Raw genomic sequence first — 16,200 nt, forward strand, 5'->3', positions numbered from 1 at the left:
ATATGGTGAAACGTCTTCAACGCAAACCCAACTTTCAGACTGTTGGTGAGAAGCGCCCTGTTGCCCACCCTCTCGCGCCCACCACTGCCACCAAGTCCAGTCCAATATTTGCAGCTAGTAGATCTCGCTAAGCCAACAGTTTACTTGGGCTCAAAAAAAAAAAATCATATTTACAGATAAACTTACATCTTAAAAATCTTTCTAGAGATTTACCATTTAGACCCCCCACACTATTCCTTATAGAATAAAACATTTTGGTAATGGGGGTGGTCTACCTTGGCTAAAAATGGGCACACCGTCATTTATAAATAGATTGGTATGATAGGCTGCTCCTGGAACCAAACATTTTAAGTGCCTTACCATATGCAGGTTTTTGTATGTTTTTAATTTTCTGTCCAAAGATTATGGTAATGATAAGTTCAGACTTCTCTGGTTAAGTCTTCTGGAATTCTTGCTCTTCTGAAATAGTTCTCAACTGACACATATGTGTATATACCCACACTCCTACCTGTTTTTGTAGGTACCTATCCAGATAAAACCCATTCAGCACCAACATCGAAAAATGCAGAGGCCGGTAAAAGGTGGACCCTAAAAGCCGAGCTACCTCTCCAAGCTACTGAGTCTCCCAAGGCTAGATATCCGGGGCCAGAAGGGATGAATTATCCTCTCAGAAAAACACCCATCCCTCCAATTTCTGCTAGAGAAAGCAAGACCTCAGAGACCAAGGGAAAAGGCGAGCCTGTTCATCCCAAGGACTCACAGAGGGCAAAACATCTGCCGTGTAGCACCGACTACTGTAATGGGCGGGGAGTCTGTACGGTGGTAGGAGAGCTGAGAAAGTGCAGCTGTCTGATGGAATATGGTGGAGAGTTCTGTGAAGAGCCAGCACGTGGACCCGCCCCTGGCCACATCACCCTTGGCGTAACCATTGCCTTATCAGTTGTCCTGGTAGCTCTGGGAGCATTTGTCTATTTCAGAAGAGAACACAAATTAAAAAGGTGAGCAGTTATTAATGTCCTCACGGGAGAGTTTATTCCCAAGAAGGCTTATAAAATAAGATTAATGGGGTCGGAGGTATGGCTCCATCCTAGAAGCCTGTCCTCTGAGAAAGGATTTGGGTGATGAAGCAGCCCTCACCTGTTAGATGACCTACAGAAAAACAACAGAGGCGACGTCTTTGAGTCAGACCTGGGGCAAATGAGATTGTAAGGGATGTATGAGGCATTGATGGAGGTAAGATTGCCCTCAACAGCCATTAGTGGCATAATAATCTCAGGGATGAAGTGATGAGATTCTTTACCAACAAGGCAGAGTTAGTGCCAATGATTGTTTGGAGGCAAATTCAGAGGTGTGTTAGTTTGCCAGACTGGGTGCCTTAACAAATTAACTTTCTCAGTTCTGGAGGCTGGAAGTGTGAGATCCATGTGTCCGTGGAGTTGGTTTCTCCTTGAATTATGGATGCAGACTTCTCCCTGTGTCTTCACATGGTCTTCCCTCTACATGTCTGTGTCCTAATCTCTTCTTATCAGGACACCAGTCATATTGCGTTGGGGCCGAAACTAATGACCTCACTTTAGCATAATTACCTCTTTAAAGACTCTCTTGGGGTGCTTGGGGATTAGGACTTCAACATTTGAATTTAGACAGGACGCAACTCAGCCCCTAACAGGAAGTGAAATCAACTCCAGAAAGATTTAAAGCAAACAAAAAGTTTTGCGTAAAAGCAAGAGTCACAGGATTAAAGAAACAAATGATGATAACAAATTGCTGGCTAAGGGTAGAAAGGATGACAAAATTGGCTTAAGTATAGGAAGTTATAGAAGCTGAAGAAACTGATTAGGTTACACATACTGGGCCAAGACATTAAGCAGCCTGTGTATCAAGAAATATGGAGAGAAGGAAAGTTTTAAAAGGTATGTCTCTGTCCAGTGTTCACACAATGAAGAGAAGGCCAGGAGAAATGGTGAATCTTTGCCCAAGGTAACACTGGCTAATAGCTTACTAATGTTAAAACAGACTGAAATTCTACCCTTGGGAGGTCTTTCTACCACATTAATTGGCTTTTTTAAAAAAATGTTTACTTAAAAAAATTTTTTTAATGTTTATTTTTGAGAGAGATAGGGCATGAGTGGGGGAGGGTCAGAGAGAGAGGGAGACAGAATCTGAAGCAGGCTCCAGGCTCTGAGCCATCAGCACAGAGCCCAGTGCAGAGCCACAGGTTTTGAACCCACAAGCTGTGAGATCATGACCTGAGCCAAAGTTGGATGCTTAACCTACTGAGCTACCAGGTGCTCCATTAATCTGCTTTCTTAAGTCACCTATGTCTGATCTCTCATTTACCCCAATTACCTAGTTTCCCCCAGTTGAGAAGATGTATTATTTTGGAAATTAAGTGAATGCCTGGTAACAAATCATAATTGACTCAAGTATTGCCCATTCTAGATCATTTGATTCATTCAAAAGACAAAATAGAACATCATTTCCATAATGATAGCCTTTGTTTGATAGGGGATGAGTTGGCCCTTTCTAATCATAGCCCAATCCCAGCTTCAATCTCCAGGAACAACTCTGATGACTGTTTCTTTGATTTTTAGAAATAGTACAGCAGCATCAAGAAATCTGACCCACCATAATGAAAATGGCCAAGAAGAGGAAAATCTAATGAATAGTGAGACTTTTGTCAATGAAGCCTATGACGAGCAGGTATGCCTGGGAACTGTCTTTGGGGAAAACAGATTGTGGGGTACAGTGAAAGAAGGTCCCTTCTGAAAAATCCTAGCTGGGCAAAACTAGGCAGTGGTAAGTTTCAGAGCTTTTTGTAATTGGTGAATGATGCCATTATGTGTGTCAAATGGATGTCCAGTCCCTTGTTTATGTTTAGACTCTGTTCAATTTCTAGTTCAAACTGAAGTGAAATATGCATGAAATAGTAATCTAGATGTTCAGCTTTTGGTGAACTTCCACAAGGAGCTCAGTCATATGGTGGGGTGGGATGTCATTAGAGTTAGCTGGAGTTACCCCTACAATTTACATTCCTCTGTGAGCTGTGCTAACATCTTTGTTGTTTGACCACCTCTGTGTTTTGCTTTGTTTTAACATAGTGAGTATTGGGTGCCTGGCTGGCTCAGTCAGTAAAGCACGTGACTCCTAATCTCAAGGTCATGAGTTCAAGCCCCACATTGGGTATAGAACTTACTTTAAAATAATTAATTAAAAAAAAAATATATATATATATTCAGGGACACCTGGATGGCTCAATCAGTGGGGCATATGACTCTTGATCTCGGGGATGTGAGTTTGAGTCCCATGTTGGGTGCAGAGATTACTTACAAATAAAATTTTAACCCCCCCTCCCCCCCAACCCCTGCCACAAAACTACTATAGTGGGTATTCTCTAACTTCAAGTCTCTTTTCCAACAGGAACTGTTAACTTTACAAACTGACTAACCTGATGAATACAGGAGCTGGAACATCTCAATAAAAATGGTTTATACATTGTATTGTGTGCTGTTTTAACATCTGCAACTTACTGTAACTGCATGTGCTAAAATGGTAATTTATTAAAATAACTGCTCTTTAAAATTGGGAGAGTTCATCTGGTTTTGTTAGTGGGTATTGGCAGACTCATCACCAGCAGGGGTGGACGTCAGTACAGGCCCCAAGTGATTTAGGTCGTGGCTTGTTCACAGAAACTATCTAATCCCCGCGTGCCTGGCCCCAGTTCTAGTCAGAGGTTCTGAATTTGAATCTTCTCTCTGTCACTAACTTTGAGGTGTAGTTAATTGCTCTGAACTGGTTTCTCAGTCTTGCAAATGGGAATGATCTCTCTCGAATCTTTACCTTTCAGGTAAAGGTCAAGTTTCTGCAGTGTAGCAAGTGTTCAAGTATTAGTTCTTTACCACTCTCTGATACCTACAAACTTAGCACTCGCTTTTGTTGAGAATTTATAAAAACCTTTAATGCTCTCATTTGACTCTTGAACAACACAGGTTTGAACTGCACTTATGTGTCCACTTAGGGTGCAGATTTTTCCAATAAGTACAATATTGTGAAGGTGTTTTCTCTTATGATATTCTTAGTAACTCTTTTTTCTAGCTTATTTTGTCAGGTTACAGCATATAAAACATACAATGTACAAAATATGTTAATTGACTGTTATGGGTAAGGCTTCTGGTCAACAAGAGGCTGTTAAGTCTTGAGGGAGCCCAGTTATATGTGGATTCTCTACTGCCGGGGGAGGGCACCCCAACCTCTGTTTGCTCAAGAATCAACCGTACAGGTGAATCTACTTCACAGATGTAGAAACTCGACCAGACGATTTGTCTAAGGCTTCCTGAAGTAAAGTGGGTGGACACTGTTCACAACACAGAGTTACAGGTGTGGACCAGGATGCATTTCAAACAGCTCTTGCCTGCCGGGGAAACATGTAGATGCTACTTAGATCCCAAAGTCCCTTTGACCGCTAATATTTCCGCTTGCCTTCGAGATGACATCTTCCTTCACACTTATGTAAGGAATCAAGGGCACTGTATCAGTGATGGGAGACGGGTAACTGCAGTATTGTCTAAAATTCAATAGCAACCTTGGGCAAATCACTGAATCATGAAACTGTTTCCCCAGTGATAACAAGGGGGTTAACAGAACCTATCTCAGGCCAATCAAACATCCCATGAAAATACAAAAATGCCTGCACACTGGAGACTGAGAACATGTTTAGTTTAGTTTCTTACAAAATGGGTTTGTATAGGCCACCAAGCATAAAGAGAAGTCCTGGGCTTCTTACTGTGAGTGTGGTACCTAAAACAGACTGTGCTTTGCAGTCAAGTATAAAAATTCCCAAGTACTTGACCAAATAAACAACCACTGTGGGCTCCGCCTTTCCTGATCCTGGGAGACGCACAGAGAAGCATTAAGTTGATCGGGTGCTTAGCTGGTATTTGGCAAAAACCATTTCAGCACCAAAGTGCCTGAGACCTCTCTCATCCACAGAGGGAATCTTAGATTTCTCTTGCTACCTCTCCCAAGAACCATCTCACTGCCAAGTTGGCCATTGGCAAGGCTCTGCCTCTCTGTGCAAAAGTGAGTAAAAATACCACACAAGAATCTGGCTTGAAACCATGCACGGATGACATGTGGCAGTATTAACACTTTGCCTGGACACACTTCAGCCGTCGCCTTCACCTCCTGTGGACCTCAAGCCTCCATGGGACTTCCAAGGATCGTGTTCTGGCCAGCTCCGTCTACTTCCTACTTCTGCAAGCTGTCCACTAGAGTGCAACTCCTGGCCGCACCTTCTAACCTGTGGGCCTCACGTCCAGGTTAGACCCCAGATAGGACCTCCGTTTCCTCTTCCTGGGGAAAAGGATTGCTGACAACAGCCAAATCTGTGTGTCCGTGGATGCACCCCTTCCCTCCACCTTCTGCCCTGGCTCAGTTATGTCTTTTCTCTTTGTTCCCCTATGAATGTGTGTCTAAGTATTATGCCACTTGAATCTAGTTCAACACATCCTGTTACGCTTTCCCTATAGCTAAGAGTTTACAAGACACATCTGAATGTCCTTTTCACCGGAAAGACTTAAGTATAAATGTTAAGTACCCATTCATAAGGTGAACAATTCCTAACCATCCCTATCCCCAGAATTGGGTTTAATTATATCAGTTTCATAATCTTACCTGTTTGGAGCAATGGCATATTAACTCTAAGAGCCGCCTTTTGTGATGGTCTCTGTATTAGGTGTTAATTTCTTAATTTTTTCTCCACGTAAAGAGCTGGAGCAGTAAACCCCGTGGCAGATATAAAATTTGAATTTCCTTATAGGAATTCAACATCTATAATCCGTTGGGAGGTTTGGGTTCTCTTCTGGAGAGACCAAGGAGCTTTACCAAAGTTAACTGGTTCATGCTTTAGAGTCAAGGAGCCCTATGCAAAACTTGACCTTTTATGTTTATAGCCAGCAGTTAAACACTGTATACTCTCTTTAGGAAATAAATAGGGGATCATTGATAATGGGAGGGATCCATCAAGTTCCTACTATTTTAACTGCTGAAAGCCTTCTGAAATTCAAGAGAAACCAAGAGCCAGAACATGGAGTTAGTTGCCATCAGGCAATTTACAGGCCAATGAGCTTCCTAAGCCTTCACTGTTTACTTATTTTTCTCCTCTTCACTGCACCTAACTCTTACCTTTCACTCTCAAGATACTAAATTTAGAAAGGCCCTCTGATCACATCGAATCCATTCTTCCCCGTTGTACAGACAAGAAAGCCAAAGTCCAGCAAGGGCAGGTCTTACGTTATTAGGAAGCATATGCCAGCCGCCCCCCCCCACCCCCCAAATTCTAGTAAAACTGCGGGGACCCTCAGCCCTGTGATGAGTGGCAGCTCTTTGGGGGGCACTGGACGATTGGGAGCCAAGGTGGTTGGGGGAGAGCGGTGGTGGCCATGTTGAATGGCAGAGGTGCTCCTCACCGGTGAGCTGGCCTGCCCTGCCTGGCTCTGTGCCTGGACCTCACGCTGGTTTATGAATGTGGCTGTGATGAGGGAGCATAAGACAAGCGGAGGGCCAAGCACAAGCTAGCACACCCGTCCCCCCGGTGGGTTATGTGGGATATTCCTCAGGGACCCCTGCCTGCCCAAGAACAAAGGAAAGGAAAGAAAGCCAATGGTTACCTGATAGAGATCATAGTCGTGCAGGATCTGAGTCTCCATCAGTTCACAAATATCTTAGTAAATTATAAGAAAAAGGCAATCTTATCCATAGCCTAATCTTCAGAAACCTATAGACTCAGCTTCCTGGAGCCCCAACATCACCCTCCCCTCCATAGTGATGGGGGGGAAAAAGGCAAGAAGGAACTGGAAGGTTAAGTTAAATTTCCTCATAACCTGCAGCCCATTGACAAATACTTGAGGGAAATACAGACTATACCATTTCTTAGGTCTTAATCATAATGCTTTGCTAGAGGGGAAAAAAAAAAAACTGACCTTAGCTTGACAATAGCAAGGCCTCCAGTAATGTGAGTCTTTAGCATATGGAGATCCCTCTAAGAAACTTCCTCTTGACTTTACTTCCCAACTCCATAGCATATAACCAGTCACTCTTCACAACCCCCATGCAGCTCTGTCACAGGCCCTGTCCCCGTGCTTTAATAAAATCACCTTTTTGCACCAAAGACATGTTCAAGAATTCTTTCTTGGCCATCAGCTCCAAACCCCACCGTTACCCCAAAACCCCCCAGCGGCGCCCGCCTCTGTGTCAGACGTGTTGGGCAGGCCGGTGGGACAAGAGTGCTGTAGAACTGTGTCTACCTCAAGGTTTAAGCCCTCCTCTCCACACACCAACACGGGAGAATAAACCCCCTAGTCAGCGCTGCCTCTCCCAGGCCCTACGCCCGCCCCCACTCCAAAATGCCTTGTCTGTATTTTCCTTGATTTGGACTAAAGCCCTTGTTTTCCTGTGTTCAGTCCTGTGTAATGGAGATTTACTGGAGGGGCTCATTTCACTGCTTGCAGTGTGGGGAGAGAGGAATGTGGGTGGAGGTCATTGGGAAGACTGGATGAGAATTGCACACAAGTTGTGTTTTTGTTTTTGTTTTTTCCTCCCTGGCCCCTCACACAAGCTTTTATTTGGAATAATGATGGCGAGATTGTGAGCAGGGGAGGAACAGAGAGGGAGACACAGAATCCAAAGCAGGCTCCAGGCTCTGAGCTATCAGGACAGAGCCCAATACAGGGCTCAAACTCATGCACCGCAAGATAATGACCTGAGCTGAAGTGAGACGCTCAACCAACTGAGCCACCCAGGCGCCCCTAACTTAATAAATTGCTAACGGGCCCTGAACAAGTGTTAGTACCCATTCTGGGACTATAAAAATGCATAGAAACCACGCCCTTACCTTCAATTTAGAGGTGAAACAGGAAAGTACCCCAAGAAAACGGCACACTTGAACATGTGGATGATGTGTTCAAATAGGACACCTTGAAGCTGATGGGGGAGAGCAGCCATTTAGGGTGTGATGGGACAGGGGAAAACTATGAAAAAACACAGGCCTTGGCCAAGCCATGAATGGCATTTAAGCTAAGAGTGGATGACACATAAGGAACATCCTGAGGCTTTTAAAGACATGATTGACAGGTCTTCATTTTAAGAAGGTGGGACTGAAGATACGGGGGTAAGATCCAGAACCCTGGGGATGTGATGTGGCCCTGAGATTCGAATGTCTTTCTATGCCTGCTGCGTTGTGGGCTATCTATGTACATCAAGAGAACAGGATGTTTCTCACCAGTTAGTCACAAACTGAATCGTATTCGATTCTGAACACATTCTGTGAGTGCAGAGCCCGACGCAGGGCTTGAGCTCACAAAACATGAGTTCTTGATTTGAGCTGAAACCAAGTGAGCCGCTTAACCGACGGAGCCCCCCAGGCACCCCTTGATTTGGACAACGTTCTGTAAAAGACTGCGTTTGTTCCAGACTGTATTCCCTCCTAGAGAAGCGGTTAACCTGACAACAGGGAGAGGGCAGGATTTCCCAAGGCTTGCTCAAAGGTACCTCCTGCTTCTTCCTGTCCTTAGCAGATTGTTCTAGAGTGAGACAGAAGCAAACCACCCTGGTGCCTGGACTGCTGCACCATCACTGTTCTCTCGGCCTGCAACGTTCCCCTCTCCCTTCTTTCCAGTCTCCGGTCAAGCCATCACCCCCTTCCTGGCTGCCTTTCCTAAAATCCCACTCTTTTTTTCCCCCAGCCCTTGGCTCTGGTCTGTTATTCACTGTCCTTGTACACAGCTCTCCTGCTAGAGTGTGTAAGTTCCACAAACGCAGAGCCTGGAACGGTGGTTTTCCAAAGTGTCCACAAAGGTGCTGACGAGATGACAGGCATCCCCAAACCTATCGGTTGGGCGATCTACGCAGTGGAGAGTGGTTTGCAAAGCATCGCTGACAGCCCTCCTACAGCCTCCACAAAGGCTCGACAGCTTGTGTGCTAAAACCTCACCCTTCCTTAGTGAGGGCATGCTCCCAGAAGAGCCTCACTGCAGAACAGGTAGAGCCGGAAGCCTGTTAGCGCAGTATCTCCTCCACTTCCACGTGTTTCCCCGCCCTCCAGGCATAATTGGAGTAATCTTGAGAAGACTTCAGCCAGTAACTGGGGACACATACTTTGTATGTGATTGGGATTATTCAGAACAAGCTGTGTTGGTACATGGTGGTGGGGGAGGGGGAGGCTTGAGGCAGAGCGGCTGTGCTGTTCCCCATTGGTGTCTTCCCTGCGGGGAGATCGCCTGGCTAGTCCCTAGGAAGTTCAGGAGAAGTTCAGGCCCACAACAGCCACTCCTGAGGCTCCAGCCTGGTCCAGCGTCTTGTGTGTCAAAGCCATTGTCCGTTTATGCTGCTGTGGCACAGAATGACCCGTGTGTCTCCAAACAGATCCCAGCCTGATGCAGGAGTGCCTTTCCAGGCTTTCTTGAATATTTTTACAGCAAAAGCCAGTTTGCATTTTTAAAAGGAGTTTTGGTTTCATTTCTGTGCTAGGGCAAAAATGGAGCTCTAATTCTTGAAAACAAAGTCTTAATCACCAGAAGGGAACTGTTTTGAATATAAGCCACAGGAGAATAATTGGGCAGGGAGGAAAAGTGAAAACATACAAAACACTAGTTTTGTTTCTACTCAGGCTTCTCTAAGAAATATTTGGAATTATTATGCAGGCAGGATTCAGTGAATTCAATACTTGCTAGAAACCCAGTATCTTTATGTTTGTTGTCTGCTAGGTCCTGATTTCCCAGGCCCCTAATCCCTGCCTTTTGAGGTGTTAGCTGAGAAAGCAGTGTTGCCTTTTCTCCATCTGGGCCCCGTTCCCTGGAGCAAGTGCCCTAGCTCTCCTAGGGGGCAAGCTCTCAAAGGTCTGATTCTGTGCTGCCAGTTGGGAAGGACTGCAATTTGAGCCAGGCACAGTCCCAACGAAAGCCTTTGCAGCCCCAAGTGGGGGCCTCCCATCAGCTCTGGCACCTCCTGGGAGCTCCTTAGGAAATCAGTTCCAGGCCTCACTCCAGACCTACTCAATGAGAATTTGCATTTGAAGGAGGTCACAAATGATACGCCTGCGCTTTAAGGTTTGGTCTCAAAAAACAGGTGATTCTGGTACAAAATGGCAAAGGAAGCAAATTTGTATTATCCTTTCCACTGCTAATAAGCAGCAGGTGCCGTTTAGTTACTTACGGTACAGCTCTCTGTTACCAGTTCACTACTGAACTGAACATTCCTACCTCTGAATTGGATGCCAAGGGTAAGTTTTAAAGATGAGATTCGGCTCAGTAAAAGGCACCCTTAAATCAACAGCTTGAAATGAGAGCCGGCCCTGTTGGAGATTTAGTCTCCCTCATGGAACACTTAGCAGCCTACCTGTGATTTTAGGCACCGCTGTTACAAGAGGAAAAGATTTCTAGGCTCACTTTGTGTCGGAAACTGGTGCTTCTAGTTTTTTCAACAATAGACCTGGCTTTGCCCAGAAACCAGCCCAAACCTGAAAATAAAGCAATCAGGGATTTAGTGTGTGTGTGGGGGGGGGGGGGGGGGGGGGAGGGTTGGCTCCTTTTAGTAATCCTATGCTAAGAGGGGCAAAGATCTGAGTGCTAGATTTCAGAAACAGTGCTTAAGCAGCCAGGAAATTGTTAGCAATGAATGATTAAACTCCTAAAGGTTGTACTGGAGACAAAACAGCTTGAGGGAATATACTGAAACTCTTGTTTTCAGCTTTTATTCATAAGTAAGAGATGTATGCCCATGTTCCTTAATCCGATGTGATTAACAGGTTCCACTTGGTACCAAATATTTAATTTATGGTCCTCTAAGTCCAGGGTGAGGTAGCCAAGGAATAGAGCAATATAAGGTTAGTCTGTTCAATCCCACCTGGCTTCTAATACAGAAACTCTGCAGTGACCACCAAAAAAAAAGTAATAAAGACAAATCCTACGCATACTTGAAGAAATGTGAGTTAAACAAGTTATTCCATGAAAGCCACAAAAACTGCCGGTATTTGCATGGCTCTACATTTATTTTAAGAGCTTCGTTCAAACATAGCCAGTATATTGGTCTCTTGAGAGTTTGCATAAGAATATATACAGCAAAAAAAAAAAAAAAATTATATTGATGTAAGGTTCACTGGTATTTCCGGATACTGCTTCGAGGTGTTAAAACAGGGTTTGGGGGCCTCTGTTTGCTGATTTTGATGTTTTGTTATTGTCCCACGTCAACACGAGGCAAAAGCACCCTTGCTATATCTCCTTCAGCTTAAAGTATGAAAAACGCGTCACTCCATATGAGGACCCTGATCCCTCGGAGAGGAAGACTAAACTCTACAAAAAGAAAACCAAACAAACCCTGAACTAATTGTCCAAGGAGTCTAGTTTGGCCACAAGAAAGGAACATCACCCTCCAAACCGGTTCCAGGAACGTGTCCGGGTTCAGACTCTGAGCCAGGTGTTTCCGGCTACAAGGTAACAGACAAGTTCAAGGCTGGACGTGGTGGAGCGAGTCCTCTGTCCGGGCAGAGCCTGGCCAGAGCAGGTAGGGGGGCCGCCGTCTACAGGTCGGAGTCGCAGGGCAGCGAGCCTTGGCAGCACCCGGTGCTGGGCAAGGAGGCATCGGGGGTGTCGGCCCTCTCCCCGCGGAGCACGTCCACCGGGTTGCTGTAGACGCTGGGCCGAGGCCGCGGCATCGGGAAGCCGACCCTGGGCTTGCGGGCGGCGCCGAGGTCGGCGGGCCGCGGCAGGTGCTGGCCGTCGCTGTAGTACTTGATGGCGGGCGCGAGCGCGGGCTCGGGCCAGTCGACGTGCACGGTGCTGATGCTGCTGCGGCGCGGGCTGCCAGGGGGCGCCTTGCGGCAGCCGCGGCAGCGCTCCTCGCACCAGGGCGCGAAGCTGAGCGCCAGCGAGAAGCCGCCCAGCAGCAGCAGGCAGCTGCCCAGGTAGCCCAGCACCAGGCTGTAGCTGACGTGCACCGTGACCGGGCTGGCGTCGGCGGGCAGGACGGCGCGGTCCTCCAAGAAGTGGTTGTACCAGGAGACCGGGATGAGGCTGAGGAGGCCGGCGGCGAAGAGCACCACGCCCGAGAGGCCGGCCAGCGCGAAGCGCGGCCGCTCCTGCCAGCAGCGCACGCCGAGCGACGCCAGCAGCAGCCCCAGGGCCGTGGCGGCCAGCGACGTGACCATGAGTCCCCGCGCCACGAGCACGACCTCGGCCTCGAAGTAGCCCCACACGTCGGGCTGGCCGCACTGGCGCTCTTGGCTGGTCTGCTCGCGGCATATGTCCCACAGGCCCTGGTACAGTTCCAAGTCCACGGGCTGGTTGAGGAAGCCCTTCACCAGCCTCCAGCCGGGCGCCAGCGTGGCCGTCAGGTTGAGCAGTAGTCCGCAGGGCGCGAGCACCATGCCCAGCGTCATCACCACCGGCGTCCGCATCCCGGGGCCCGCACCTGCCTCCTTGGTCGCCCCAGCGCCCCCGGCTCCGGCCCCCGAAGTGAGCGCGGGCGCCCCGCTCCTTCCCGTGCGCCCTTTGTCTCCGGCGCCGGACCGTCCCCACTCCGCGGCTCGCTTCTGCTTCCCTCCGCGCGTCCCGGCCGCTCCGGCCTCCCGTCCCCAATCGAAACCAGCTGGCGGGCGGGTCTGACCGAAACCGAGGGCCGAGGTGCGGACGCCCGGAGGCGGCCGCCGCGGCCAAGCAGGTCCCGGTGGGAGGGGCGGAGGGGGTGCGAGCGGGAGGCGGCGGGGAACCTCGCGCGCGGCCGGCTCCAGGCGGCGCCGACACCCCGCCCCGCAGTCTCCGGGGACGGAGCAAAGGTCGCCCCGCCCCTGCTCCTCGCGCGGCTCCGCGGCCCCGCCGGCCTAGCGCGTGGGAGGGAAGAGGCGGCGCCGCCCGGACGGCCCCACCAGGCTCGTTGGCCGTGCCGCTGCCCTCCTTCGCGGCCGATCTGGGTTCGCCAGAGTCTTCTCCCGTTCCCGCCCGAGGGCCCTGCGCAGCCAGCCTCTCCCCGCTCCGCTCCCGGCGGGGTCCGGTGTCAGCTCCAAGTTTTGAGCCGTTGCCTTTCGGGCGCTCGAGGCCGAGTGGGCGGCGCCATCGCTCCCTGCCCTTCGGGAGATGCGCCGGCAGGTGCGCACGGAGGGTCCGGTCGAGTAGGGCGTCCGGGAAGGCGCTTCATTTGCTTAATAACACTTGTTCAGTGTGCTTCGTAAAAGCTTCATGCTCCGGCTTAAGTTTGACTCAAAAGAATCAAAGGGAGTGTTTTCCTGGGATGAGGGTTTCCAAAGGATGATGATGATGATGATGATGATGATGATGATGATGATGATGATGTTGTTGTTTTAGTCCCGTGGAAGATTTTGAAGAGACCAAACAAGGGAAGGGTGCTACTGGGTGTCCTGTCTAGCACACTTTTCAGTTGTATCTACCACAGGGTCCTAATGCAAATAAGTTTGTGTCAGTAGAACCTAAGTGATTATTGCCTAGTCGATACTGACCAATTTGTAAATTCATGTTAGCTGTTTACCTGTCAATGTAACATACTTCTTCTCTTACTAATAATAAAGTAAACAACATCTTTGACACCTGTTCATTTTATATTTGTGTGACAGTCATGATCTTATATTTTACTAAAAATTCTTAATATTTTTCTCAGTTCCCCTATTTCTTACAATGGAAGTGCACTACCTTTATACTTGGTTAAAATTAAAACCACATACTTCTAAAAATCAAAGTTAAGTGTTGATTTGAAACAATTTTGAGCATTCTAGAGTGGATAATACCAGGGAAAGGAATCACGTCTCATGTCTTAAAAATGTTTTTAGGGGCACCTGGATGGCTCTGTCGGTTAAGCAGCTGATGCTTGGTTTGGCTCAGGTCGTGATCTCCTGGTTCATGAGATTGAGCCCCGCATCAGGCTCTGCACTGACAGCGAGGAGCCTGCGTGGGGTTCTCTCTCTCCCTCTCTCTTTGCTCCCCTCTGATCTCTCTCTCTCAAAATAAATAAACTTAAGGTATTTTTTAAGTTGTGGTAAAATACACATGGCATGGAATTTACCATCTTAACCATTTTTAAGTACACGGCCCGTCGGCATTAAGCTCATTCAGACTGTTATGTTGCTCTCACCACCAACCATCTCTTGAACTTTTTCATCTTCCCACACTGAAACTCTACCCATCGGCCGAAAACTCCCCATCCCACCACCGGTCTTCAGGCTTCCAGCCCCGGCAACCACCATCCCACTTTCTGTCCCTGTGAATTTGAGTACGAGAGACACTTCATAGGAGTGAAATCATATAGTATTTATGATTGGCCCATTTCACTTAGGATAATGTCCTTACGATTCATCCATGTTGTAGCGCGTACCAGAATTTCCTTCCTTTGTGTGGCTAAATAGTATCGCACTGTATCCATATGCCCCATTTGGTTTATCCATTCATCCTTTGATGCACAGTTTGATTGCTCCCACCTTCTAAGTTGCTCTAACGGTGATCAGATGACATTAGAGAGCCTTGAGTCAAAGTCACACTCCAGAATATACACACTTCAGCTGTCTTCAGCTATTTACCTGTGTTTGTCTCCAGTCTCCAATCAGAGACTTTGATGATGAACATAGTTCCTGTTACTAATACTCTTTCACTGGTAAAGTCATTCCTGTCTGAGATTTGTGGGTCAGCTAGATATACCAACAAGGCATCCTTGCCCCTCCAGATACAGGTGTTGGAATCAGGACACCCAATACCTGCAAGAATATTGCCCCAGCCTTGATTTCAACATGTACACACACCTGTGAAACCATCACCCTAATCAAGATGGCAAACCTATCCACTACCTACAGAAGTTTCTTTCTGCCCTTGGTATTCCTCCCTCTCATCTCCGCCTGCCACCCCTATTTCCAGGCAACCACTGACCTGCTTTCTGTCTCTATAGATTGGTTTGCATTTTCTAGAGTTTTGTGTAAGTGGAGTCCAATAATAAAGACCACATACAAGAGAATATCAGCATGTCTCCCATGGCCCAGCAGCTCCCTAATTTGTCTGAACTAAAGATCACCTGGGGCCATCACTTAGGGAAAACACAGATTCCCACTGAATGGGACTCCTCTGGGTAATGTGATGACATTTGTGTTTACAAGCCCCACGGAGTTCTTAGGCTTAGGGAAGTATAGGGCACAAAGCCAGTGCAGCCAAAAAGAAAACAAAAAACAAAACCACAATTGAAATCCTTTTCAGCTCTGAGAGGATACTTTTTCTTTTGAATGCATTTCACAGTTTGCCTTTACCTTGGAACCTAACTTTTTGTTGTATAGGACAGCAAAGAGACTTCATAAAGACTTTATGGGATCTGAATCACCTTCTCATGTAGCTGTGTGGATTGAATGAAGTCCAGGCTGTGTGACCTGGGAGGGCCAGAGTCAGTATGTTCTGCCTCCTATATCTGTCTCCTGCCCTTCCATTCCTCCGCCTTCCCCACTGCCTCTACCTAAGCCTGTGACGTTCTCCCGTCTTCCCTTAAACTGGCTTCTAACTCGTTTCCTACACCCGTGCTTCCTCTCTCCCTTTCTCTTAGCCACACCGGCCTTCAAGGCTGAATCTTGTGCCTAAATTAACCCCTTTTAATGCCATCTACAATGCAGCCCCAGCTACCCACTCCTACCCATCTCCCTTCTCCCTATCTCCTTCTCACACCATTACCCCCCAAAACTGGATTTTTACCCCATTCTTTTCCAAAGCATTGTGTTCCCTTTTGTCCCAAGATCTTTACCTCTTCTGTCTTCTTTTCCTAGAGTCCTGCCTGCCCTTTCCCAACCCCAAGGTACCCTTCAGACCTTTGCTTAAGTGCTATTTTTCCTGGGAGGGCTTCTCAGTCTCCCGGATTGAGTTAACTTTTCCTATTGGGTCCTGCCATACACCCTTTTCTATTATATCACCTGCCACAATTCCTCATTACTTGAATCACCTGGTTGTCTAGCTAGGTTGTAAATTCTTTGAGGGCAGGGGTCATTTTCCTCTTGTTCTGTTCTGCCCTGAAATCCATCTTAGAGCCTGGCTACCGTATCCACTTCACAAATCAATTGTATCTCCTTCTGTCTTGCATTCTTAGACATCGTATCCACAGACTGCTCTCACAGATGACTGTCTGGCCAAAACAGGTTGTCAACGCATCTCCGTAAAGAAATTTGCTTGTTTGTTG

General features: G+C 47.5%; 3 protein-coding genes across 11 annotated transcripts in view; 1 reads left to right on the forward strand and 2 right to left on the reverse strand.

Moving 5' to 3' along the window:
- The window catches only part of LOC132691609 (low-density lipoprotein receptor-related protein 2-like), a 43,661-nt gene extending 40,163 nt beyond the window's left edge, over nucleotides 1-3,498 (forward strand). For 4 of the 5 annotated variants that reach the window (XM_060653118.3, XM_060653125.3, XM_060653124.3 and 1 more), the window contains 2 exons: nucleotides 521-998; nucleotides 2,595-2,828. In XM_060653118.3, the coding sequence (XP_060509101.3) occupies nucleotides 521-998; nucleotides 2,595-2,769 (653 nt within the window). In that variant the 3' untranslated portion in view covers nucleotides 2,770-2,828. Of the gene's footprint in view, nucleotides 1-520; nucleotides 999-2,594; nucleotides 2,829-3,420 lie in introns of those variants that run through there. The other variant, XM_060653121.3, reaches the window with a different exon arrangement.
- Nucleotides 1-16,200, reverse strand: part of LOC144616102 (uncharacterized) — an 88,924-nt gene that overhangs the window by 27,753 nt on the left and 44,971 nt on the right. The window lies entirely within an intron of this gene.
- On the reverse strand, nucleotides 11,464-12,732 carry CLDN23 (claudin 23). The gene has a single exon (XM_060653128.3). The coding sequence runs from the start codon at nucleotides 12,446-12,448 to the stop codon at nucleotides 11,573-11,575; it is 876 nt and encodes a 291-aa protein (XP_060509111.3). The 5' UTR covers nucleotides 12,449-12,732; the 3' UTR covers nucleotides 11,464-11,572.

Source organism: Panthera onca, chromosome B1 (assembly GCF_046562875.1).
Source record: "Panthera onca isolate mPanOnc1 chromosome B1, mPanOnc1 haplotype 2, whole genome shotgun sequence".
NCBI classification, from domain to species: domain Eukaryota; kingdom Metazoa; phylum Chordata; class Mammalia; order Carnivora; family Felidae; genus Panthera; species Panthera onca.

Excerpts from the sequence above, each read along its gene's own strand:
- CLDN23 (XM_060653128.3), bottom strand. The coding sequence starts at position 12,448 with ATGCGGACGCCGGTGGTGATGACGCTGGGCATGGTGCTCGCGCCCTGC.